This window comes from Mobula birostris, chromosome 3, assembly GCF_030028105.1.
Source record: "Mobula birostris isolate sMobBir1 chromosome 3, sMobBir1.hap1, whole genome shotgun sequence".
Classification (NCBI taxonomy): Eukaryota; Metazoa; Chordata; class Chondrichthyes; order Myliobatiformes; family Myliobatidae; genus Mobula; species Mobula birostris.
Genome location: NC_092372.1, coordinates 103,924,263 through 103,950,503, shown reverse-complemented (window position 1 = coordinate 103,950,503; position 26,241 = coordinate 103,924,263). Strand labels below are relative to the sequence as shown.

General features: G+C 39.4%; 1 protein-coding gene across 3 annotated transcripts in view; it reads right to left on the bottom strand.

Moving 5' to 3' along the window:
* prdm5 (PR domain containing 5) overlaps positions 1-26,241 on the bottom strand; it is a 337,650-nt gene that overhangs the window by 97,625 nt on the left and 213,784 nt on the right. For all 3 annotated transcript variants that reach the window (XR_011885260.1, XM_072251928.1, XM_072251929.1), the window contains one exon: positions 20,301-20,394. Coding sequence is in view for 2 of the 3 variants with exons in the window: in XM_072251928.1 (XP_072108029.1) it covers positions 20,301-20,394 (94 nt within the window). In the remaining variant the exon portion in view is untranslated. The remainder of the gene's footprint in view (positions 1-20,300; positions 20,395-26,241) is intronic.

The window sequence follows — 26,241 nt, the reverse complement described above, 5'->3', positions numbered from 1 at the left end:
AACAACAACTGAACCTCTTGACCATGTCTGCATGCTTTCATGCAGTGAATTGCTGCCACATGACTGGCTGATAAGATATTTGTATTAATGAGCAGATGTTCACATGTACATATTAAAGTGGCCGATGAGTGTATTACACCTTGCTACCCAGCTGTTGACTTTTATCCAATGAATACAATATGCACCTATCATATTTCCTCTTGACCCATGCATTGAGTTGCTGCCACATGATTTGCTGATTAGATATCTGTATTAGCAAGCAAGTGTAAGTTCCAATTTCAAGTCTTATCATTCAACCATACACATGAATATAGCCACACAAAACAGTGTTCTTCTGGGGCTAAGGTGCAAAACGCAGTACCGACAGCACACAGCACATATAGTTACGATCGCAGAAAAACAGTCACAAAAAAAAATATAGCCCAAATCCCTGAGTGGCATTGCCTGTAAATTGACAGTGTATGGAATGGCGTCCTGATCCAGCTTGTCTTGCACCACACAAACATGGAAGGGTAGCAATGCTGGGAGGGGCCAGCTTCCAACCCAGAACCGATTCCAGAAGCCTCTATTCCCTCCCACATCACCTCTGGTGTCTCCTCTCCTGGGAAGCTGCAAATGACGACTCTATGGCCTAAGAGCCTGGTCCACACAACAACTGAGGCAATACAGCTCCCCTGCCTTTGATCTTGCCGATGAACAACTGAACTGAACTTACAGTATTCCATATTACCAACATCAAACAGGGTATTGTGATCACAATTAAAACATCCAAGACAACCATTTGCACTATTTGTTGGACTGCGTACCGCCTCCGCACAATGGTACACAACAAGTCCAGGTACAACAATAAGTCCAGCCGTTCTTAATAATCAATGTTCTTAATATCCAGCAGTGCCATGTGATTGAGAAAAAAGACAAAGGGCCAACAATTACACTTCAGGTTGGATCCAGAGAGGCACTGTGCTCATGTGCACCGCCATCTTACCAGACCTAATAAAGTGGCCATTAAGTGTATTTAAAACACAGTTAGATAGGTTTTTGCATAGTGAGGGAATTAAAGGTTATGGGGAAAAGGCAGGTAGGTGGGGCTGTGTCCCCAACCAGATCAATTATGATCTTATTGACTGGTGAAGCAAGCTCCATGGGACAGATGGCCAACTCCAATCCGATTTCTTATTGCCTTATGCTTCTTCAACCCACTAAGGACAATGGTAGGAATTAATCAGTTAACCAAACTCCTCATCTTCTTTTACATTCAGATCAAAATCTTGTTTAATTCAAATCCATTTAAAATCTATAACATGGCTTGTGTATTTGGGCAAGTTCAATTTCCATAATATTACAAAGCACTATGCCCTAACTGCAAGTAGAAAAACAGCACGTTAACAAGTTTCACGTGAGAAGAGAATCAAAATCTTTTCCTGATCAATTGAGTACCAGAATTGTGCCACATTAACTCATCTAGAGGACCGAGCTGTGAATGGGAATTTACATAAATGGTGAGCATCAGACAGCATACAGACATGTTGTCTCTTGTCTGCAAGTCAGGAGAACTGAGTACCACCAATGGAGATGAGAGATATAGCATTAGTACAGACTTCTCCACAGAAGATTAAATATGAGATGGAGTTAGCGATAAGGATAGGCCAACCATGGCTGATGGAAGGATTGAGCTTGACGAGCTTCACATTCTTTGCCTTTGTTCTTATGTCAGGAACCAGATAAGCACAGGTCTGCAGCATTTTCTATACCTTCTGCAATCTACATTCTTTGCCTTAGTGAAACAAACAGCATTTTAAAACTGAGATAAAATGTGGTCAAAGCATGTTCTAAACCTGAAAGTAAAATACTAGGATAAACTAACTAGGATATACCAGTGAGTTTGTCATACTTCTATGATCTTAAATATGTTCATTATTCAAAATTACATACTATGATTATTGGCAACATCATTTCTAAAAATTAATTTTAAAATCTATTTAATTGATATGTAATCATCCAATCTTCTTTTAAAATTTGATTAGTAGACATACAAGAGCTGAACCAGATACAAGTTGGAGCCATTTCACTATCATAATTTCACTTCTATTTCTCAGACAGTAAATGACCAAATGACACAAGTAGGAAAGGCAAGGAGGTCCTGAAGAGAGAACTTAGGGAGCTAGGCAGAAAGCTGAAAAGTTGGACCTCCAGGGTAGTAGCCATTTGATTGCTGCCAGTGCTATGCACCAGTGAGGGTAAGAATAGGATGATTTACAGATGATTGCATGGCTGACGAACTGGTGCTGGGGGCAGGAGTTCAGATTTCTGGATCATTGGGATCTCTTCTGGGTAAGGTATGACCTGTACAAAAGGGATGGGTTACACCTGAACTTAAAGGGGACAATATCCTTGTGAGCAAGTTTGCTAGAGCTGTTGAGGAGGGTTTAAATTAATTCAGCAAGGGAATCGGAACCAGAGTGATAGGGCTGTTGGTTGACAAGCAATGGCAGAGGGTGAGGCTGTCAGGAAGGACAGACAGATAGGGCAAATTTGCAGTTAATGGGATGAACTGCAGGGTAAAAGGTGTACAAAATCAAAAAGGGTGACAGATATGGGACTGAAGGTGTTACATTTGAATGCACTAAGTATACGGAATAAAGAAGATGAGTGCAGTGCAGTTAGAAATCAGCAAGTATGACGTTGTGGACATCACTGAATCATGGTTGAGAGAAGATTATAGTTGGGAGTTTAACATCCAGGGATCCATATTGCATCGAAAGGACAGGCAGGTAGGCAGAGGGAGTGGCATGGCACTGCTGGTAAAAAAATGAAATCAAATCCTTGGAAAGGGGTGGCATATGATTTGAAGATGTAGAATCCTTATGGGTAGAGTTAAGAAATTGCAAGAGTAAAAGGACCCTGATGGGAGTGATATACAGACCTCCCCCCCACCCCCCTGAACAGTAGCAGTAGATAGGGTATGGGCTACAAATTACAAAGGAAGATGGAAAAGGCATGTCAAAAGTGCAATGTTATGATAATCATGGGGGATTTCAATATACAGATAGACTGGGAAAATTAGGTCTCCCATAGAGAAAATTTGTAGAATGCCTACAATATGGCATTTTAGGGCATCTCATGGTTCAGCCCACTAAGGGATCAGGTATTCTGGATTGGGCATTGGGTAATGAATCAGATTTTATTAGGGAGCTTATGGTAAAGGAGCCGCTAAGGGCCAGTGATCATAATATGGTAGAATTCACCCTGCTATTTGAGAGGGAGAAGCTAAAATCAGATGTATCAGTATTAAGGTGGAGTAAAGGGAATTACAGCAGCACAAATTTGATTGGAAGGGGTTACTACCAAGAATGATGGCAGAGCAGCAATGGCTGAAGTTTCTGGGAGCAATTTGGAAGATGCAGGATAGATACATCCCAAAGAAGTATTCCAAAGGCAAAATGACGGAACTGTGGCTGACATTGGAAGATAAAGCGAATATAAAAGCAAAAAACAGGGCATATAATAGACCAAAAATTAGTGGGAAGTTAGAGGATTTGGAAACTTTGAAAAACCATCAGAAGACAACTAAAAATGCATAATGGGGGAAAAAAGAAATTTGGAGTTAAGCTAGCCAACAATATCAAAGAGGATTTTTTCCACCTATAAAGAGATAAAAGAAAGATTGGACCATTTGAAAATTCACTGCAGAGGTAGTAATGGGGGACAAGGAAATGGCAGACAAACTAAATAAGTATTTTGCATCAGTCTTCACTGTGGAAGACGCTAGCAGTATGCTGGAATTTTGAGTGTGTCCGGGGACAGAAGTGAGTGCAGCTACTATTATTAGAGAAATGGTGCTTGGGAAACTTAAAGGTCTAAAGGTACATAAATCACCTGGACCAGATTGTCTACACCTCAGGGTTCTAAATGAGGTAACTGAAGAGATCCTGGAGGCATTAGTAATGATCTTTCAAGAATCACTAAATTCTGACATGGTTCTAGAAGACTGGAACATTGCAAACATCACTGCACTCTTCAAGAAGGAAGGGAGGCAGAAGAAAGGAAATTTATAGGTCAGTAATTGGGAAGGTCTTGGAGTCAATTATTGAGGATGTGGTTTCAGGGTACTTGGAGGCACATGATAAATTAGGCCAAAGACAGTGTGGTTTCCTTAAAGGAAAATCTTGCCTGACAAATCTGTTGGAATTCTTGGTGGAAATAACAAAGGGGAATCAGTTGATGTTGTGTACTGGATTTTAAGAAGGCCTTTGACAAGGTGCTATACATAAGTCAGTTTCACAAGAACCCACGGTATTACAGGAAAGATACCAGCATGGATAGAACATTGGCCGATTGGCAGGATGCAAAGAGGGGGAATGAAGGGAGCTTTTCCTGATTAGCTGCCGGTGGCTAGTGGTGTTCCGCAGGAGTTGGTGTTGGGATGGCTTCTTTTTTATGTTGTAATATGGATGATAGAATTGATGGCTTTCTGGGCAAGTTTCTGGAAAATCCAGAGATAGGTAGCAGGGCAGGGAAACTACAGACGACTTGGACAGATTAGGAGAATAGGCAAAGAAGTGCCAATTGAATACAGAGCTAGGAAGTGTATAGTCATGTATTTTGAGGGAAGGAATAAAGGTGTGCACTATCTTCTAAATGGGGAGAAAGTTCAAAAATCGAGCTACAAAGGGTCTTTGGAGACTTCGTGCATGATTCGCTAAAGGTTAGTTTGTAGGTTGAGCCGGTGGTGAGGAAGGCAGATGCAATGTTAGCATTCATTTTGAGAGGACTAGTATATAAAAGCAAGGATGTAATGCTGAGGCCTCACTTGGAGTATTGTGAGCAGGTTTGGGCCCCTTATTTAAGAAGGGATTTGCTGACATTGGAGAGGGTTCAGCGGAGATTCAGGAGAATGATTCCGGAAATGAAAGGCTTATTGTATGAGGAGAAATTGATGGCTTTGGGCTTTAACGCGCTAGAATTTAGAAGAATGAGGAAGTGATCTCATTAAAACCCTACCAAATGTTGAACAGCCTAGACAGTGTGGATGTATAGAGGATGATCCTGTACTGGGGGAGTTTAGGATCAGAGGGCACAGCCTTGGAATAGAGGGACATCCATTGGGAATGGAAATGAGGAAGAATTTCTTTAGCCAGAGGGTGGTAAATATGTGGATTTTTATTGCCACAGACACTTGTGGAGACCAGGTCATTGGATGTATTTAAGGCGGAGGTTGATAGGTTCTTGATTAGTCAGGGTGTGAAAGGTGTACAGGGAGAAGGCAGGCGAATGGGGCTGTGAGGGAAATGGATTAGCCATGATGAAATGGCAGAGCAGAAATGATCGGCCAAATGGCCTAATCCCTCTCGTCTGTCTTAAGTCAAATTGAAAATGGCATTGTATATTCCATTGTTCACTTACTAGAATGTCTGATAATCTGAGGCTCATGTGCTATCAAATATTAAACCACCAGCAAATTCACACATCTAATATATGAAGAAAAGCTGCATAATTCAGCCCCATGAATTTATCAATAGAATTAATCTATCTGCTTCCCTATTCCCAAAAGCAGGGACGTTAGCAAACTCTGCGAACTGAAATACACAATTTAATCTTTTCCTAAAGATTAAGTGAATAAGTCAAAAATAAACCACTATTCCAAACTTTGGATGGTTTCACATCATTGAAACATTCTTTCAATACACTTAGCAAATTCTAATCCTACACCACATATGGAATCTTATCAGATTTCCCCTTTCTCCAGCCCTGTATCTCTTTCACCAATCAACTTCCCAGCTCTTTACTTCCCCTCTCCCCCTCCCAGTTTCACCTATCACCCTGTGTTTCTTTCTCCCCTCCTCCCACCTTCTAACTATGACTCCTCATCTTTTTTTCCGCTAGTCCTGATGAAGGGTCTTGACCTAAAACTTTGCCTGTACTCTTTCCTATACATGCTGCCTGGCCTGCTGAGTTCCTCTAGTGTGTTGCTTTGGATTTCCAGCATCTGTAGATTTTCCCTTGTTTGAGATATAGGTGTTGACCTAGTCACGTTTTAGACTGACTGACAGAAACTTATTCTGGAAAGTTTGAGTCAACAAACGCTCCATGGTGTGTGGTGTCTCAAATATTTTGGGGAATATAGCATGAGAATTCAAAAACTCGAGGTGCTAGTCTGTTGACTACTATCTTCTCCCTTGCCCCCAATCCCAGAACCTCATGCTCCATTGCCATGAAGAACAGGTGTACCCTAATTGGAATTTATTCAAATTTCTTTTCGGGAACATAAGGCTCCAAATAATTCGAGTTGAACAGCAATTAAAGACAGTGTAGATTCATCCTGGTAAGAAAATTACAATCCCACTCCAGATGGGCAAAATAGGATTGCACAGGAACATGGGCTGTGTCTTCTGATGTGCAATTAACATACACATCTGTTTGTGCCACACTAAGTCCCTTCTAAGTCCTCAATAATAACATTTTAGTGACTAGCTTTCAATAAAGATTCCATACAAGAGGTTAGTGAACAACATTAGAGCACGTGGAAAAGGGAATGACACACTAGTTCAGACTGAGTGATATTCATCGGACAGGAAACAATGAACAGGTATAAATGGATCCTTCTCAGACTGGTATATTGTGATGAGCAGGGTGCTGCTGGAATCATGCTTCAGTCCATTTGCGCATATTTTATATCAATGATTTGGTTGAAGGTATCAAAAGCAATACTTCCCAAATTAGTTGATGACACATGATAAATGGAAATAAAAGGGGGGATAGGGATATGCAGTGGCTTCAAATAGATATAAAAATATGGGAACAACGTTGTGGTAAAGTGTGATGTCATCCACTGGCAGAAAAATGCATAAATATCTTAATGGTGTGGAATTATTATATGTTTAGGTGTCCTGTACTCATGTCACTGAAAGTTAATATGTAAGTGCTGTAAGAAATTTGAAAGGTAAATTCTGCTTGCTTTTATGGTAAAAGGTACGAATACAGGAGGAAAGAAGTCTCATTCCATTTGTGTATGAGATACGCCCTGATGAAACCCAACTGGGAGCACCATGTACAATTTTGGTCTCTTTAACTAACAAAGGATATGGTTCTATATAAGGGATACAGTGAAGATTTTCCAGACAGCTTCCTTAGACGGCTGCTTTGTCATAGGAGGAGAGAGTGAGTGGGTTAGGCCTCTATTCTCCAGAATTTAGAAGACTTCATTGAAAATGCAAAATCAGTACAGAGCTCAACAGCGTAAAAAACAGAGAGGATACTCCCCCTGGATAAAGTGCCTTGAAGCAAGTTTGCAGTGTTAAAATAAAAGTTAGGTCATTTAGGATTGAGATAATGAAAAACTTCTTCCTTCAGAAGTTGATGAAACTCTGGGGTCTGTGAAAGTTCAGGCATTCAGAACAAAGATTGATAATTTTCCAGGTATTAAAAGAATCAAGTGGTACAGCAGTAGAGCAGGAAAATGGTGTTTGAAGTGTTCAGCCATGGAATTTGAACGGTGGAACAGACTCAAGGGACTGAGTAGCCTACTTCTGCTTCTACTTCTCAATTTCTTCATGCATTTCTGAGGCCAAATTTTGAGTAGCTAAGCCAATTGAAGCTAGTCATTGCTGAAAGAAGCTATGTTGGTATCTCTGAAAGGGCTGCAATTACTGATGAAATTCATTCCATAAGACTCTTAAACTGAAAGTTACAGCTCATTAGGGGCGAGAGTAAAACCAAAAATATAGAATGTGGTTCTGAAGACCTAATTGGCAAGACTCAGGTCCCAAAGCCAGTCCCAACTATCACCTTGCCTTATTAGCCTAACACACTGCTCCAGCATTCACATGTCTTCAATCTCTTTAAATCAGGAACCTTAGCTGACATTCAAGTAGTCATCACACACTGACATCAGCTCTTATCTTCACGTCCCATCTGACAACTTCCAAACAGTCCCAGCTTTTCAAACAGAAGCGACACATCACCTGGACCCCATAGCCTGATTTTCATGAACAAATGTCCTTCTTCTATGAAGATCATCTACAACCAACAATGACAATATAAAAACAAACAAAATTAGCTTCTCATCACCACAGGAAAAATTGCAGAATGCCAGCTAATGTAGTTGGCACCTCAAAGTCCATAGTTGCACTGATGTTAGGATACTTGAAGATGATAGTATGCTTATAAGTAATCTTCCTAATCAAAATACCATTTCTCCCTTCCTCCCACAATACCATCCAATTTAAAGTCTGATGCAGACATGCACCTCCAACATCCAACTCAACACAACTGTTTCGTATTTTTCTTTCAGATAATAAATAATTTCCATCTAACCAGAAGGAGGTTGAGTAACCATGAGAGCAACGATGAAGGTGTTCAATCACTCAGAGCCATATGTTCAGATCCTACACTAAGAAACAGACAGCTCAAGAAGATGTATGTAGAATAGGGATTCATGCCATTTTCACGGTCGCACACAAGATCCACACACAATTTCAGAGGTTGCATGCCACATCTGAGGTCCTTAAGACAGCAGTTCTTGAAACTAGAATTGGAACTCAAATTGAAATTAGTTTATTAGTGTTACATGTATCAAGAAACAGTGAAAAGCTTGACTTGCATTCAGTCCATATACAGGTAAAATCATTACATAATGCACTGAGGTAGAACAAAGTAAACCAGTAACAATGCAGAATAAAGTGTAACAGAGAAAGTGCAGTGCAGGTAGACAGCAAGGTACAAGATGATAAGGTAGATTGTGAGGTCAAGAGTCTATCTCATCTCACTAGATAATCAGTCAATATTCTTATAACAGTGAAGTTATTCTTGTGCATCTTAGTAAATGTTTACAGGCTTTTTTATCTTCTGATGATGGAAGAGGAGAAGAGAGAATTTCCAGGTTGGGTGGAACCTTATTTTATACTGCCTGCTTTACTAGGCAGTGAGCAGTATAGACAGAGTCCATGGAGGGGAGGCTGGTTTCAGTGACATTCTGAGCTCTGTCCACAATTCTCTGCAGTATCTTGTGGTCACATGCAGAGCAGTTACCATACCAAGCCATTATGCATCCTGAGCAGATAGTTTCTATAATGCATTGATCAGACAAGCCTCCTGAGGATGTAGAGATGGTGAGCTTCATTTGTTGTCTATGTGTTTGAAACAGGGCAGGCTATTGGTGATATTCACGCATAGGAACCAGAAGCTCTCAACTCTTTCAATTTCAACACCAGTGAAATAGACACAAGCAGAACAAGACAAAAATGTATTCTACACTCGGCTCAGACCTGTGTCAATAGACACTAATGTGTTTTCAACACACCTGGCATAAATTTGTTTGAGAACTCTTTGTTCAACTCTTTTTTTTATTCGTTTCTAAGATGTGGGTATTGTTGACAAGATCAGTAATCATTGCCCAACCCTAATCCAAGAAAGTGAATGGTAATGAACCTTCCTAAACCACTGCAGTCCTTCTCAGGCAGTTGGAAAAGGAGTTACAGCACTTAGATCCAGCAAAAATAAAGCACAGGAATATGTGCCTATATCAGAATATCCATCTTGCAGAGGAACTTGCAGTTTTATCATTTTACTAAGACTGAAATAGGATTTAAAAGACGAATTTTGTACATTTTCTGCAAAGTTGTTTTGTGTTACGCTAAAGTTGTGTGGAATAGGCTCATTGGGTGACTCCAGCGATCTCTGTTACCCACCTTATTCAAATAAATAGAATACTGTAGATTCCAGTTAATTGGTCAATCGCTTAATTGGGGCAGCCACCTACTTGAGGCGACAATTCTTAAAGAACAAAACCTAACCAGAAAATAGTCAGGATTATTTTTATTTATTTGGGATGCTATCCCACTTAATTGGGACTGGAGACTGTTGCCAATCAGTTTCTAACTAGTGTCAGTTGCATGAACTTGTGTGGCCGTTAGACACTTCACAGTACTTCGAGGGAATCATTATTAAATTGCATCAGTGGCACGTGTTTCTGTTCAAAAATAAGTAATTTTTGAACTGATGGCTGGCAAGAAATAATTGTTTTGCTCACTGCAGTTTCAAGCATTTGGAATTGGAGATGCCAGAAACAGCTGAGAGTGAAAATGAAACCCCATTTCATTTTCTTCGTTAGGAACTACGAAGAATTTGAAGGTATCGACAATCATCTTGAATGTCACAATGGAAATGAAGATTTGGAGGATGCAATTGTCAAAAGATTGTATTATCTGCACTCGGTGTCTGCTCTAATCCTGTTCATTTACAGTTAATCAAAAGAACATGGCAGCACGGTGGTTGCCCTTCATATCCAGCAATGACAGTAAAATCTTTGTGTGAGAGTTTTTAAAGTGGAAAGCCTTTGCACTGGGACACCACCACACTCTCAACCTCAGCAGTCTGGGTCCAGTGGTACAAGTACTTATCACAAACTGGGGTCTTCCTTGGTTTCAGTGGATACTCATGACTACTTCTGTGTATTATCATGCCCTTCGCTCTCCACAAAGCATTGCAGAACCGCCTTCCTTGTTGATGGATCTCCCTGCTGATCTCAACCACCCAGTCCGCTGGAGCTGACTATGCATGCTAGGCTAGGAATGGGCCTATTTCATCAGTATGAGGTCTGTGGCTACCCTCACCTGGTTTAGTCTGCCTATTGAGGGGGTTTACTGGGGTATGGTCGCTGTCCAAGTGGCTACTTGGAGCCACAGGTGATAGGTGAGTGTCTAGTGGGGATAAAAGGTCATGACAGAATGGACATGACAAGCCACTTCACCAGAGCGGCTACTACTTTCTGAACACCCCATACACAGCAGTGTACATTGGATGAATTCCTCTGTTGATAACTATTAGGAATTAATACAGTTTTATAGCATTGTAGTGGCATTGGTAGTGTTCTGATTTGTTCTGTATTTCATTTAAATACATAACTTGTTACTCAGTTAAAGGGTAGTTTATCTTTTTTATACCTTTAATTATTTCCATGAAACTTTTGGCTAATTAGGGCAGCCAGTTAATTGGGCAAAAACGTACTAGACCCAGTGATTCCCAATTAACCAGAATCCACTGTATGTTTGATCCAGTCAGCATGGTTCTATATCTAAAGACATTAAACACACAGAATACTTAAATTTTCCTATATCTGTTTTTATTTATATGTGCTATCCTTTGTTGAATGTTTATCCTATGTCTAACCCATGCAGGAAGACCATTTAAGATCTGCAGTCAATACAAGAAATTATAAAACTGAACAGAACAAAGCAAATTTGTTGCATCTGGCCCCATATGGGGTTTAAGACTGTTAACATATTTTCTGCAACACAACTTGACATGGAATTTCTGAAATCACTAATATTTTTAGTGCCTTATGTCACTCTGTTTAGAAGGACTTTATTGGTCATGTAAACAGCTTTCATCTCAGCAGCTGCTGGTGGCTGATGGCCATGACATAGCTTAGGTAAATTAGATTAAATACACATGTTGAATACAGCAAATTTATAAACACTAGCCAACATCAATCAGTTTTAATCGATGTAAATAAGATCCAACATTTAGAAGTGACTTGAAAATTACTTTGAAAAAAATGATTAATGAAATAACAACCTCGAGAACATATTGCTGGATAAAAATATGTACTTCTGGTCTGAATGAAAATATTCACTAACTATTTAATCCTCCGTTCTCACAAGCCAATCTAACAGTTGGCTGGAACTTCAAATTCAGTTTGAAAGAAATTAACTAAAATTGCATTTCATTACTTTCACATCGAAAGTAATAACAAATATCAAATATCTATTGAGCACTTTTCATTCAACACATCCCTTCTAAAAAAACTCTGTACCTGACGGTTCTTTGAGAGCACAGTTCATATTCAACCTAAATAGAGATCTTTTCTCCAAATTTTTGATTGAGACCAACTTACAACACCTGTTCTTACATTCCTAATTAGAATGTTAAATTATAATTTTGCCCACATCTTATATCTGAAAAGTCCTTCCTGGGTGTTGATAAGAGTCGTAGCAGCATGTGGCACTCTATTTCCAAAATTCAGTCACACTAACTTCACTGGAATTGATTTTTGGAAGTAGGTTGGTTTATACCAGACTAACCACATAGCATATTTATTGTTGGCTGAATTTCTTGACCTTAATATTTTATTTACTTTTAATACCTTCATTCTAAATCATAAAACTTAAACTTTAGACATTTCTTAGATCAGTTGTGATCAATTATTTTAGTATTTTTTAACCTTTTCCTATTATGTCCAAATTTTCCATTGCAAACTGGCAGCACATTGTGAAGCCTGAACTACAGCTCTCGTGGATTTATAAAAACATATTCACCAGACCAACATGGGCAGCACGATGGTGTAGCAGTTAGCACAATTACTTTAAAGTGCCGGCGTTCACCAGTCGGGGTTCAAGCCCCACCTCTCAGTACAAGTTTGTATGTTCTCCTCGTGATCGCGCGAATTTCATCGAGGTGCTCTGGTTTCCTCCCAGATTCCAAAGATGCAAAGTCTGCATTAGTGAGTGGTGGACATGCCATGTTGGCACTAGAAGCATGGAAATACTTGTGAGCTGCCGCCAGCACAGTCCTCAGTCTGTGTTCGTCATTGCCGCAAATCCAATGTTTTGATGTACATGTGACAAATTAAGTTCATCTCTTTAAACATGGGCTTGTTTCAAGTGGATCTTGGACTTGAAAAACCACTTAACTCTTAATTTCTGAAAAGTACTTACAAGTCTTTACATTCTGCATCAGAAGCTGAACTTCACATCAACCTAATGCTTGGTGCATACAAGCATGTGCCTGTAATTTAACACTCTCGTGTAAACATTAAATGGGATAATCTACTGACTGCCCTTATCTGATTCTAGTTTACTAGGACATATCTATTATTATATTTATAAACTAATAGGACCACACACACTGCAGCAGAAAAAGAATTGGTCAGAAAGGATCATAAAGCTGATACAGGGTCTGTTTTCCTTGTTTTTTTTCTGCACACAAGCCATTCGATTGCTTACGCCAGCTGTAATGTGAAAAGTCTATCATACTGTCTTGATTTTTCCCCACTCTATATTAAAGTTTTGCACTTTTCTGTTCAATTTGCAATTAACTGCACTCCTTAATGCTAAGTTTTATGTATTGTTTGTTAGCCAAATATCATGGCCCAACAAAGTGGCTTTTCAAATGCTCTGCTGGATCCTGCCCCCACGTGGCCCTTCTTATTTGTATACCATAAGCAAATGTAAATTTTATATTCAATAATCATGCAGAATAATCCAAGAAAGAGCCTTCATTCAACACATTGTTCCAATTGAATAATGATGGCTTTGATTTTGCTGAGTAAGGCCCCTCATCTGAATTATTTCCATTGCTCATGTGTGAACTAGTTCATATCCAGAGTACAAACACATTAAATTCTCTGGTATTAAATTCTAGTCATGTCTGCAGGGCAGAACAAGACTTGCCCATAAATCGGTTGAGGATATCTTTGACAAGCATCATTCTCTGCTTCTGAACATCCTTGGACATCAGAAGCATCAACAACTTTAAATTTGTTTAGTTACGTATTTTAGTATTTAAAAATGAAAAAGCAAGCATTTTGTAAATCACAAAAAATGAAAATAATTAAAACCATTAATGAAAACTCTTCTTCTTCACATGCCTTACGTGTTACACGCTTGGGAGATCATGGCTTTCCACATCAAACAATCCCACGCAGTATCAATGATATCTCGCACACTGAGATCTATTAGTTCTTTCGCAGTGTCCACATGTTTTCTTCTTTGCCTTCCTCTTCCACGTTTCCCAGGCATACAGCCTTGTAATGTAAGGCATTCAATTTCTCCCTTTCTGATGACATGGCCCAGGAATTTAAGTTTCCTCTCATTTAATGTTCTCATTAAAGATCTTTTTGTATGGGCACGTTGGAGAACTGTCTCATTAGTTACCCTATCTCTATATGATATTTTCAGCATTCTTCTAAGAAACCACATTTCTGTTGCTTCTAAGCTTCTTTCTGGTGTTCTGGTGTTATAGTCCATGTTTCGGAAGCATACAAGAAGATTGATCAGATGAAACATTTTAGTAGCCTAAGCCTTGTTGTCATAGAAATATGTCTGTTGGTAAAAATGGGTTTCATTTTTGGGAAGTTGGTTTTGGCAATGGCAGTTCTTCTTTTTATTTCTACTTTACTTCTAGCATCTTGTGATATAAAGCTACCAAGGTAACTAAAGCTGGTCTTTTGTTCAATCTCTTGGTTACTGATGTACAATTGGCAGTTGGGAGTATCCTGCTGTTTTGATATTACCATACATTTGTGTTTTTTTTTTACAGTTGATGGTTAGACCAAAATCTGCACTTGTTTGTACTACTTTGTCTAGGAGGATTTGTAGGTCTTCTGCAGCACTTGCTATTAGGGTGCTGATGATAACACCTCCAATTTTTATCCCATCTAGGTCTTCTTCAATTTCTCTGAGAATCATTTCACTACAGATATTGAATAATTTCAGTGAGGCAACGCATCCTAACTCCTCTTTGAATTTTAGTCCAACTGCTTATATTATCATCAATTTTTACCGCTGCCATTTGGTTCCAATATAAATTTTGAAGCAATTGTTGGTCCCTTCCGTCAATGTTTAGTTTAGCGAGATTTTGGAATTATTTTTCATGTTGCACTTTGTCAAATGCTTTAGTGAAATCAATAAAACATAAAAAGACATCATTTTGATATTCAATTGCCCTTTCTGAAAGCATTCGTAGTATGAAAATTGCGTTCCTAGTTCCTCTATCCTCAATAAATCCATATTGCAGTTTAGAAGTTTCTGGCCTTAACTTGCTTTTAATTCGACTCAGAACAATTCTCAACAAAATCTTTATTATGTGATTCATAAGACTGACTGTTCTAGAATTTTTGCAGTCAATAGTTCCAGGAATTTTTGGCAGAGTTATAAATACTGATTTCAAGAGGTCATCAGGCAATACACCAGACTCATATATGCCATTAAACAGTTCAAAAAGAATATCTATGCCTAGATCTTCTAAGGTTTGTATCATTTCCACTGAAATTTCATCAGGTCCAGTGGCTTTACCATGTTTCATGCTTTTCATTGCTTTAGCTATTTCTTCTTTGGTAATAGGTGGGCCAGATTTAGTATGTTTAATATCCAGGGGTTCCCCTCTATTATCTTCAAAAAAGCTGCTCTATATACTGAATCCACCTCTCACATACTTTATCTTATGATCTTATGCATCCTGTAGAGGAGGTTTTCTTAATTCCAGTAATTTCCTTAACTTTCTTGTGCATTTCTTTGCTGTTGTTAATATGGCCCTCTACTTCATTGATTCAGCCATTCTTCCTTTGCAATATTGCACAATTGTCTGATCTGTCTGTCTAGCTCTCTGTATTGTACTTCATTATTCTTCACTAACCTTCTTCCATCAGATCTAGAATTTCTTGGGTTATCCACCCCTTGTTGGTGTGTTGGATTTTTTGTACTGGGATTATCTCCTCTGTTGATTGCTGTATAGCATATTTAAATCTTTCCCAAATAGGTGTTGTTACGCTTTTTCGTTGAGGTGTTCTTCTACAGCTGTTCTGAATTGTTGCTTAAGTATGTTATCTTTTTAAAGTTCTCCCAACATATACTTCTTTCTCTTTTTTCCCACATTTCAGTTTCTTTAATTTTGTTTTAATGGTAGCTATTACTGGATGGGTACCTGAACCACAGTCTGCTCCTGGAAGGCTTCAGAATTTGTGATATTATTTCTAAAGCTTTCATTGATGGTAGTGAAATCTATTTGATTCCTTGTTCTATCTCCAAGGCTAATCCAAATACACAATCTACATGGATGGTTTTTATACCAAGTACTGGTGATCACTTAGTTGTTTCTGACACAGCAATCAGTAAATCATTCTCCATTTTCATTTTTCTCCCCTAATCCAAAAGGTCATATGATGTTATCAACACTTTCCTGTCCGACTTTGGAGTTAAAAACTCCCATGACTAGTTAATGAAAGCATAAATAATTAATAAAATATATATTACTCCTGTTTATCTGCTTTGAAACTACAAAATATCCATAGAAATGAATGAGCTCTGTATTGTATGGCAGCTGTGACTTTACACCTGGTGATCTAGTATGGGCCAAGATGGAAGGCTATGTGTGGTGGCCAAATCTGGTTCATAATCACCCCACTACCACGAGTACCTCAGGGGAAAAAAGAAGTCTCTTCATGTTCATGCCCATTTCTTTGATGCACCTCCAACAAGAGGCTGGGTCATCCTGAAGTATGTAAAGATGTGCACAGGTAACAGCCAGGATACAAAAAGCCTACTTCTCTGGAGGTTTAGTCTATTAATTTTTCTTTGCTGGGACATGACATCAGACACAGTCCAAAACAGTAGAGTGAAAGTCTTAAGTTACTCAATAGAATTGTCCTTCGATAAATGAGTTGGAGGTATCTTGGTCTGAATGTTAATAGGGATTACAATATGAGCTGGGTTCTTTGAAAATATCAGCTTGTTGTTTTGTGATATTTTCCTCTATTCTCTGCTTTAAACAGCCCACTGCTGAGAACTTTGCAGTATATGGATTACCTGACAATTCATGTTGAGTAACGAAGGATCTTTGCCATGATACAAGATCTGAAGTTCACTGGCATTTGTTTATCATGTCTGAGCGCCTTCTGGTAACATGTTCATGTCTAGGATTGTTGAGTACTTGTTCAAGCCTGCGTACGCATATTGTGATTCTGTACGTTGAACTGTTCAGATTTTGTAGTCTTAAATCTAGTCCGGCTTAACCCAGAATCCTCCTGTGGCTTGACTGACAGTAACATCCATATCATTTTGAAAATTTGATGCTGATTTCTGGTTGCATTAACCCCCCAGTAGTTTAGACACAACTGAACTGGTTTTTAGTTGGAGCTATTCACAGTGGTACTGCTTATTAGTGGAAATTTCACAATCGTATAAGTTCAAATGTTCCAACCCTTAATGCATGGTTTGATCTGACTGCTCATTTAGTATCCTGTGATAGAAATTAAGCTACCAGTATGCAGTTATGAACATCATGCCAACAGTACCTATTTTGTGCAATGTTTTCCTCTTGTTTGTTCTCAGGATGAGGGTAATATTGGCAAGATTGCCTTCATTTTTTTATTGATGGTCCCTTTTTCTGAAAATAGCTTCTTTTACAAGAGATTAGTGAAAATCAACTTCCTAACATGATATTACATTCGTTTCTGCAAATTGCAAATGATGTAGAACTACCAGCTTAACATCATGCCTCAGATCCCATTCTCCAATGTCTATCCATAACCATACCACAATGCAGTGTGTGCTGTGCTTTAAATTCCACATATTGAAAGCTTTCCAACTGGTGTAAAGCTGGAAGCAAGTCAAAGCAGGCTTAGCAATCTTGCACTGAAATTTATTTGAGGTTTACAAAGTGTTGACTTGTGTCTAGAGGAGAGGAAGTATGTTACGTGTGGTGAAAAGCCCATTTTGACATTTGCAAATTTCTTGGCACTATTGGCCTTGGAGAAAATGCTGAGTGCTAAAACAGAAGGCTACTTGGTTCATCATATCCATGCTATTCCCCCTTATTTTCCTGTCACTGTACTCCTTCATGCCCAAGAGCTCTCCCTCTGTTTTTGTCACCACCTACAGTACTGTGCAATAGCATTAGGTACATTATATATAGCTAGTGTATATGGAACGTTTGCACAGTACTGCATTTGTCTACACAGAGCAGAGAGCAAGTTTGCAAGTATGCCAGGAACAAAGGATATTGCGAACGGTGAGGGAGTGTGTGCTGCTGGAGGAGTGTGGGGGAAATGTCAGAAAAGGAGTGCCAGGGCAGCTGGTGCCACCGGTGTAGATACACCTAGTCCTGAGACACCAGGCAAGGTCAATTGATTCCAAACAATTAGTTTATTGGTCATTATTGAATTTCCCTGTTCTTTCTCACTCTTTCCCCTTGCCCTTCCCTTTTCCCCAACCACGGTTCCCCCTCTCCCTGCCCCCTTTCCATTCTCAATCCACAATAGAGGCCAACATCAGAATCAGATTTATCATCATCATATGTCATGAAATCTGAGTTTTTTGTGGCAGCAGTATAGTGCAATGCCTAAAATTACTAAAAATACTGTGCAAGAAGTCTCAGGCACCCATTCCAGGTCAACTAACAAGACTATCCACTTCCTCCTGTTTTTCCATGCTGCTGATCTTGAACTCCTCCCCACAACATTGCCAGGACAGACTGATTCAGAAGTCCACAACTTGCATCTTGCCTCACCTGCCTGCTCATCTTTCTCTGGTGTTGCTGGTCTTTGCTCCTCCTTTAGTACGTTGCTTTCAAAATGTCTGTGGGCAGGCCTACCCTGCTACTGCATCCCCACAGCTAACCCTGCTTATTTTGCATGGTTGAACTTACAGAATTATAGAGCACTACAGCTTTTTCGCTGTGTGACATTTTCTCTGACGAGAAATGCCACTGCTTCCTCTTTAAACCCTCCCACTTTATCATGCTTAAAACAATGGGACCCTGGAACACTAAGCTGGCAGTCCTGCCCCTCCTGCAACCATGCCTCACTAATGTCTACAATGTGCTGATCGATGCCCGAAGCTCATACACCTCACCTACAATTCTTGCATTGAAATAGATACTAACCAGTACATTACTTGTTTATTCTGTTTAGAGATACAGAGTGGAATCGGCTCTTCTGGCCCTTAGAGCTGCACTATTGAGCAAACACCAACAACCCTGATTTCACCGCAAGCTTATCACGGGACAATTTACAATGACCAACTAACCTACCCAATACATCTATAAACTGTGGGAAGAAACCAGAAGACCCAAAGAAATCCCACAAATTCTACAGGGATTGCTTCCGGAGGATGTCAGGTCTGAGCTCTGAATCCTGACTCCCTGGGCTATAATAATGTTGAGCTAACAACTACGCCATGATTCCCATCATGCTCAAGCTTTCAACACCTGTCTTTGTATGTAGGCTTAACAACATCATTTTCCACATCCACTCCACTTATTTCCCCAAGTTTGTCTGCTTTCTGAAGCTTCCTCAGAACTTTACTCAAGTATTCCTTTCTTTCTTACCCACATCACTGAATGGGGCAATTTGCCAGAATCAACGGCTTTGTAGCCAAGTTTGCAGACAATATGAAGTTAGATGGTGTTGAGGAAGCAGGGAGGCTGCATAAGGACATAGACAAATTAGGAGAATGGGCAAAGAAGTGGCAGATGGAATACAATGTCAGGAAGTGTATGGTCATGCACTTTGTTAGAAGGAATGAAATCATAGACTATTTTCTAAATGGGTGAGGTGCAAGGGGACTTGGGAGTCCTGGTACAGTATTTAATAAAGGTTAACTTGCAGGTTGAGTTGGTGGTGAGGAAGGCAAATACACTGTTAGAATTTATTTCGAGAAGACTAGAATATAAAAGCAAAGATGTAATGCTGAGGCTTTATGAGGTACTGGTGATGCCTCAATTGAAAATATTGTGAGCAGTTTTGGCCCCTTATCTAAGAAAGCACATGCTGACATTGCAGAACGTACAGAGGAGGTTCACGAGTACAATTCCAGGAATGAAAGGGTAATTTTATGAGGAGCATTTCATGGCTCTGGGCCTGTCCTCACTAGGGTTTAGAACAATGAGGGGGGATCTCATTGAAACCTATATTGAATGTTGAAAGGCGTAGATAGAGTAGATGTGGAGAGGATGTTTCCAGTAGTGTGGAAGTCTGGGACCAGAGGGCACAGCCTCAGAATAGAGGGACATCCATTTAGAATGGAGGTGAGGAGGAATTTCTTTAGCAAGAGGATGGCGAAGCTGTGGAATTCATTGCCATGGGTAACGACGGAAGCCAGGTCATTTGGTGTATTAAAAGCAGAGGTTGATAGGTTTATGATTAATCAGGGCACAGCAAGTTACTCTGAGAAGGCAGGAGAATGGGATTGAGACGGAAAATACAGCAGCCATGAAATGGCGTAGCAGAATTGATGAGCCCAATGACCTAATTCTGCTTCCACCCCCTATGGTGCTGGGTCTATGAGTAGTTTCTGAGGCACCAGCACCGGGGAATTTCATAGTTCGCTCTAGGATGCTACACAGAGTGCATCAATATGCTGGCAGAATCCGTCAATAAATTCAGGACATTCATGTTTGGATGTGGAGGTGAACCAAAGTCCTATATTTACAGTTACAGAGGTAAAAGTTAGCAATTCACCATTATATATATGGCCTGAGCTTTCTCAAGTATACTTTCTAGCACTTGAATAAATGCATCATTATACCTGTGTGGCTTCGAATGTGTACACGCAACGTTCCATTGCTGGCAAATTTCTGTCCACAGTATGGGCAAATCTTCTCTTTCTCTCCAGTATGTGTCTGAAAGACAGAAGGTAATATTCATTTAATATCAAAGGCAAAGGCAATAAGGATGAAGGTAACATTCAATGCTTCCCTCTGCCATCATATTTCTGAACAGTCAATGAACACTACCTCAGTATTCATCTTTTGCATTATTTAATTATTTACTGTTCTAACTTGTAATAATTTCTTAAGCCTGCACTGCACTGCTGCCACAAAACAAACAAATTTCACAGTCTATGCCAGTGATAATAAACATGATTCTGAATATTTAGGCGGCATTTCACAAACGCGGTCATAAAAATATTTCTTTCTATATTATAATGTGATCAAGTTTGTGCTTTGTTTTCTGTAATCTGTGCAGGAAACACTAGAAAATATGAATAAACACTGACAGTAACAAAATGATGAGGTCTTTGGCTAAAGGCTCTATGAAAGTAACTTTATTCAGAAGCTTTATCAAAAAAATTACTAGGTTTAACAGACATTGAAAATTTGGTGGCATTTCCTATTTTGCTTATGTACAGTGCCTATAAAAAGTATTCACCCCCCTTGGAAGTTTTCATGTCTTATTGTTTTACAACATTGAATCACAGTGGATTTACAAACGTAATATGAAACACCAAATCGTCACATAATTAGGTCACTGTGTGCAGTTGAGGTGTATCAATTGATTGTAGTAAAAATACACCTCTATCTGGAAGGTCCAACTGCTGGTGAGTCAGTATCCTGGCAAAAACTACACCATGAAGACAAAAGAACACTCCAAGCAACTCCACATAAAGGTTATTGAAAAGCACGAGTCAGGAGGGGGTACAAGAAAATTTCCAAGTCACTGAATATCCCTTTGACAGTTAAGTCAATCATCAAGAAATAGAAAGAAAATGGCACAGCTGTAAATCTGCCCGGAGCAGGCTGTCCTCAAAAACTGAGTGACCGTGCAAGAAGGGGACAAGAGAGAGAGGCCAACACGAGTTACAAGATGGGAGAGACTGCGCACACAACTGTTGCCTGGCTGCTGAACCAGTTGCAGCTTTACAGGAGAGTGGCAAAAACAAAGCTACTGTTGATTACAAAGTTACATGACATCTCGACTAGAGCTCGCCACAAGCGTTTGCATGACGCTGAAGCAGTTGGAAGAGGTTCTATGGTCTGATGAAACCAAAATTGAGCTTTTTGGCCATCAGACTATATGCTATGTTTGGTGTAAGCCAAACACCACACATCATTAAAAACACACCATCCCTACCATGAAGCATGGTGGTGGCTGCATCATGCTGTGGGGATGCATCACTGTAGCAGGCCCTGGAAGGCTTGTGAAAGTAGAGGGTAAAATGAATGCAGCAAAATAGAAGGAAATGCTGGAGGAAAACCTGATGCAGTCTGCAAGAGAACTGTGACTTGGGAGAAGATTTGCTTTCCAGCAAGACAATAACCCCAAGCATAAAGCCAAAACTACACAGGAATGGCTTGAGAACAATAACGTTAATGTCCTGAAGTGCCCAAGTCAGAGTCCAGACCTCAATCCAATTGAGAATTTGTGGTTGGATTTGAAAAGGGCTGTTCACTCTCGATCCCAATGCAATCTGACAGAACGACCAGCTTTGCAAAGAAGACTGGGGAAAAATTGCAGTGTCCAAATGTGCAAAACTGATAGAGACCTATCCACACAGACGAAAGGCTGAAATTGCTGTAATTTCACCTATCACCTAGTGTTTCTCTCTGCCTCCCTCCCACCCCAACATTTTAAATCTACTTCTCAGCTTTTATTCTCCAGTACTGCCAAAGGCCAGAAACTTCCACTGTACTTTCTTTCCCCCAAAGATGCTGCCTGGCCTGCTGGCCTCCAGCATTTTGTGTGAATTGTTGCCAAAGTTGCACATACTAAATAATAACTTGAAGTGGGTGAATACTTCTGCAATCAATTATTTTGTGTTTTATATTTTTAATTAATTTAGATCACTTTGTAGAGATCTGTTTTCACTTGACACAAAAGTTGTTTTCTATTGATCAGCGTCAAAAAATCAAATTAAATCCACTGTGATTCAATGTTGCAAAAAAATAAACGTGAAAACTTCCAAGTGGGGTGAACACATTTATTTGCACTGTATATTAGTTACAAAGGATGCCAAGATTAATTTCATTCCACATCAATGGCAAATTTTAAGTTTTGCAAGAACAATGTACATCCATGAGTGTACTATACACAAAATACCATAACTCTCCTCATCCCAATTTTGCAGGGTCCAATTTTACTTTACTAAGAAATGAGACATGTTGGTTTCATACAATACTGGACCTAATGTGCAATGCTAAGTAAGCAAGACAATCTATAATATACAGTATCTATTGTATGAATCTATTTCTTTCAGAGCAATGATACCCACCCCCCTGTTAGCACTGCGTATTGACCTCTCTCGCTGCAATGTGAATACACCAGTTAAAGCTATCTCCCACTTGTGTGCCTTTATTTAATCAATATGTAGTGTGCACAGACACAGCAAACTGGTGAAGAGAACAAACCTGAATGTCAGAGAATATCACTAACTGTACTGATGGTTACGAGACGAGACAGCAAGTGTTAAAACAGCATGCAAAAACCGAAGGACATGTGAGTAATAGTGAAAGATGCGCTGAATTCAAAATGAAAATAACTTGGCAATGGCTTCAGTTGGGAAAGTTCATGATTATGATAGCGCTATTGAAGGGTGGGAGTCTTACATCAAGTGGGTTGACCTGTATTGTAACATGAACAAGGCGGAGGAGCAAAAGAAAGCCCCTACACATCTTAGCTTATTGGGTACAGTCTCTTATGCAACTTAGTAACCCCTGCAAAGCTAGCAAGCAAGACATTCGCTGAAATTGTTACAATTTTACTAAATCACTTGAGCACAAAACTGGTGGTAATAGCTAAGAGATTTAGATTTTACAAAAGGAACCAGTCAAAAGATGAAAGCCTTTCTGAATACATTGTAGAACTGTGCAAACTTTCCCAGTACTGTGACTTTAGAGACAAACTTTCTGATGCATTAAGGGACAGGCTTGAATGTGGCATGCATAGTCAAAGCACTCAAACAAGGCTATTGGCAGAAAGAGACCTAACCTTAGAACGGGCATTGACCATTGCGATATCATTAGAAATTGCAGCAAAGGATGCAGCAGAACCACAGAAAAGAAGGTTAGAATATAAAATGCACAAGATGTCCCTGAATGGTGCAAAAAGCCAAAAATGTTATCGATGCGGCAAATCCTCCCATGATGCAAATGTCTGTTGCTTCAAAGAAAAAGTCTGTAGAAAGTGTCACAGAGAGAGTGTGCAAGGCAGACAAAAGAACAATCAAGTGAAAAGTCTCAAACACAAAATTAAGCAAATGCATAAACTTACCAAATACAAAACAGAATCACACAACAGAGTCTAACAAAGGTGAACTAGAATTGCATAGTGTAACTGAAACAGATCACAAAATGATCTGGATCACAATAGATATGTTCGGTGTAAAACTGAAAATAGAGCTGGATACAGGGTTAAATTTGTCCATAATTCCAGAGGCTGACTACAACAGACTGTTTTCTAAGATACTATTAGAGAAGATCTCTGTGATTCTAAAGATTTACACAGGCGTAAACGTGTCTCCCAAAGGCAAACTGAAAGTAAATGTGAATGAATGTGGCCAAACACAGCAGTTAAGAGCTGTATGTATTGAAAAGTTGAGAGCCAGCACTTTTAAGATGTGAACGGTTGAGAAAAATCTAACTAGACTGGCTGTCAATCAAAGCTGTCAGTGTGGAATCACTGCAGCCCAAATGGTAGCACTAACCAGAGACTGTCACAGATGCTTAATGCTAATCAGAAGGTGATTGAGAAGGGAATGCATAAAAATATCAAAACACACCCCCACAGGCACTGTTACACCCATGGGAATAGCCATCTTCACCATAGCAAAGAGTACATATTGACTTTGCTGGGCCGTTTTTGGAGTCCATGTTTCTGATTGCTGTGAATACTCAGTCAAAGTGGATGGAGGCTATACCAAAGAAGTCATATCACCTCGGCAAAGACTGCCTCCACTCTGAGGACTATCTTCGTCAGAGATGGCTGGCCAGAACAAATTGTGGGTTAGCTGAAAGGTTTATCCAAACTTTCAATAAGTCCATTAAAGCTATGGACAAAGAGGACCTTTCCCTACAGCACAAGGTACATCGGAACTCCGTTCATGCTTCGACAAACCCAACACCTGCAAAGCTGTTCATGCGCAGGAATCTGAGATCTCACGTAGACATCCTGAAACCAGACCTATGGAGGGAAGTGCAGAAGAAACAGTTCAGCCAGTTGCCAAGTGAAGCAGCAAGGAGCTTTGAGATTGAGCAGGAAGCCCTAATGCATGATTACCAAGAGGACAAGAGGACACTCAGTAATATAGCTACAAGAACTGGACCACAAATGTACACAGTGGATGTTGGAGATCAGACATGAAGACATCATGTGGACCAGATACTGGATGCTCAACAGAAGAACACACCTGAGTCCATTGAATCCAACAGACAGATACATTACAGTCATGAGACTGACCTCTCAGTGATAATATCACTGATAGCAAAGTGAAATTGGAAACTGAGATTGTCTCAGACAAGATGCCTACTAACCCTGATGCCACTCCACAGGTCCAGAGGCACAACAAGCACATTATTGTTGACAAGACACCTGCCAAACCTGATGCCACTCCACAGATCCAGAGGCACTAGCGTGAAAGAGCATCACCCAAAAAACTGAATCTTAGAACTGTAAAGTTGTTATGGACTGTTATTGCGAAAGCATATTTATTTTTGGAATATGGATTTAAGAAAGGGAAATTGAATGTTTTGTACATATACGGTTTTATGTTACATTAATCTATAGGGGGAGCAAGTGTAATGTATGGACCTATTTCTTTTAGAGCAACGGCCCGCTCCCCAGCACTACATATTGACTGTTGTCTGTGCATGGGCTGTTGTCTACGCATGTGCATTGTTCTTTATCTCTCTCTAACTGCCATGTGAATATGCCAGTTAAAGCCATCTCCCGCGTGCATGCTTTTATTCAATTGATATGTAGTTGTGCACAGTGGCAATATTAATACACAGTTATAAATCATGTGGATGTGAAGGTTTTCAGTTTCATTAAAATATATTTTGCTTCATTATCACTCCCCGATTTTGTTTGAGTCATGTTTGTTTATACCTTATCAGACAATCCAGGGTCTTGTGATATCTACATTCCTCATATTTCTTATTTCTGAAACATTCAGGTTCAGCTAAGAATTGAACTGACCATCTGCTGAGGTGCAATCAGAACACCCAGAAGATTCAGAAGACTAGAAGATACTGAAAATACAATTGCAATTTCTGTTTCACAAAGTTCTGTACTACTGGTTACCAATACTTTTCATTTTTAGATCTTTTTTATTAATTATTATTGAAGATCAACAAAAAATACATTAAAGTAATCAAGTCAACATGTCAATATGTACAATGAGGAATTAAATTACCAAATAACTGATTAACAAAGCTAAACAACATATCAATAATAATAAGAAAAAATAAAGTGTTAAAACTATTTTTTTGGAAAAAAGAAAGAAAGAGAAAAAGAACCCCTACTAACTAAAACAAAGAAAAAAAGCCCCTATTAACAAAAAAAAAACAAAATAAAACCCATTGGGAGCACAACTCCGGAGCTATACGCCATACAAGCTTCCATAAAAGAAAAACATCAATCTGCCAACTCAAATCCATTTAAACAAGAGTCAGAAGGAACCCATCTTAATTAACTCAAATCAGGATGATAGTAGTGGGCAAAAGAACCCCATCTTTTCTCAAAGTCAAATCGAG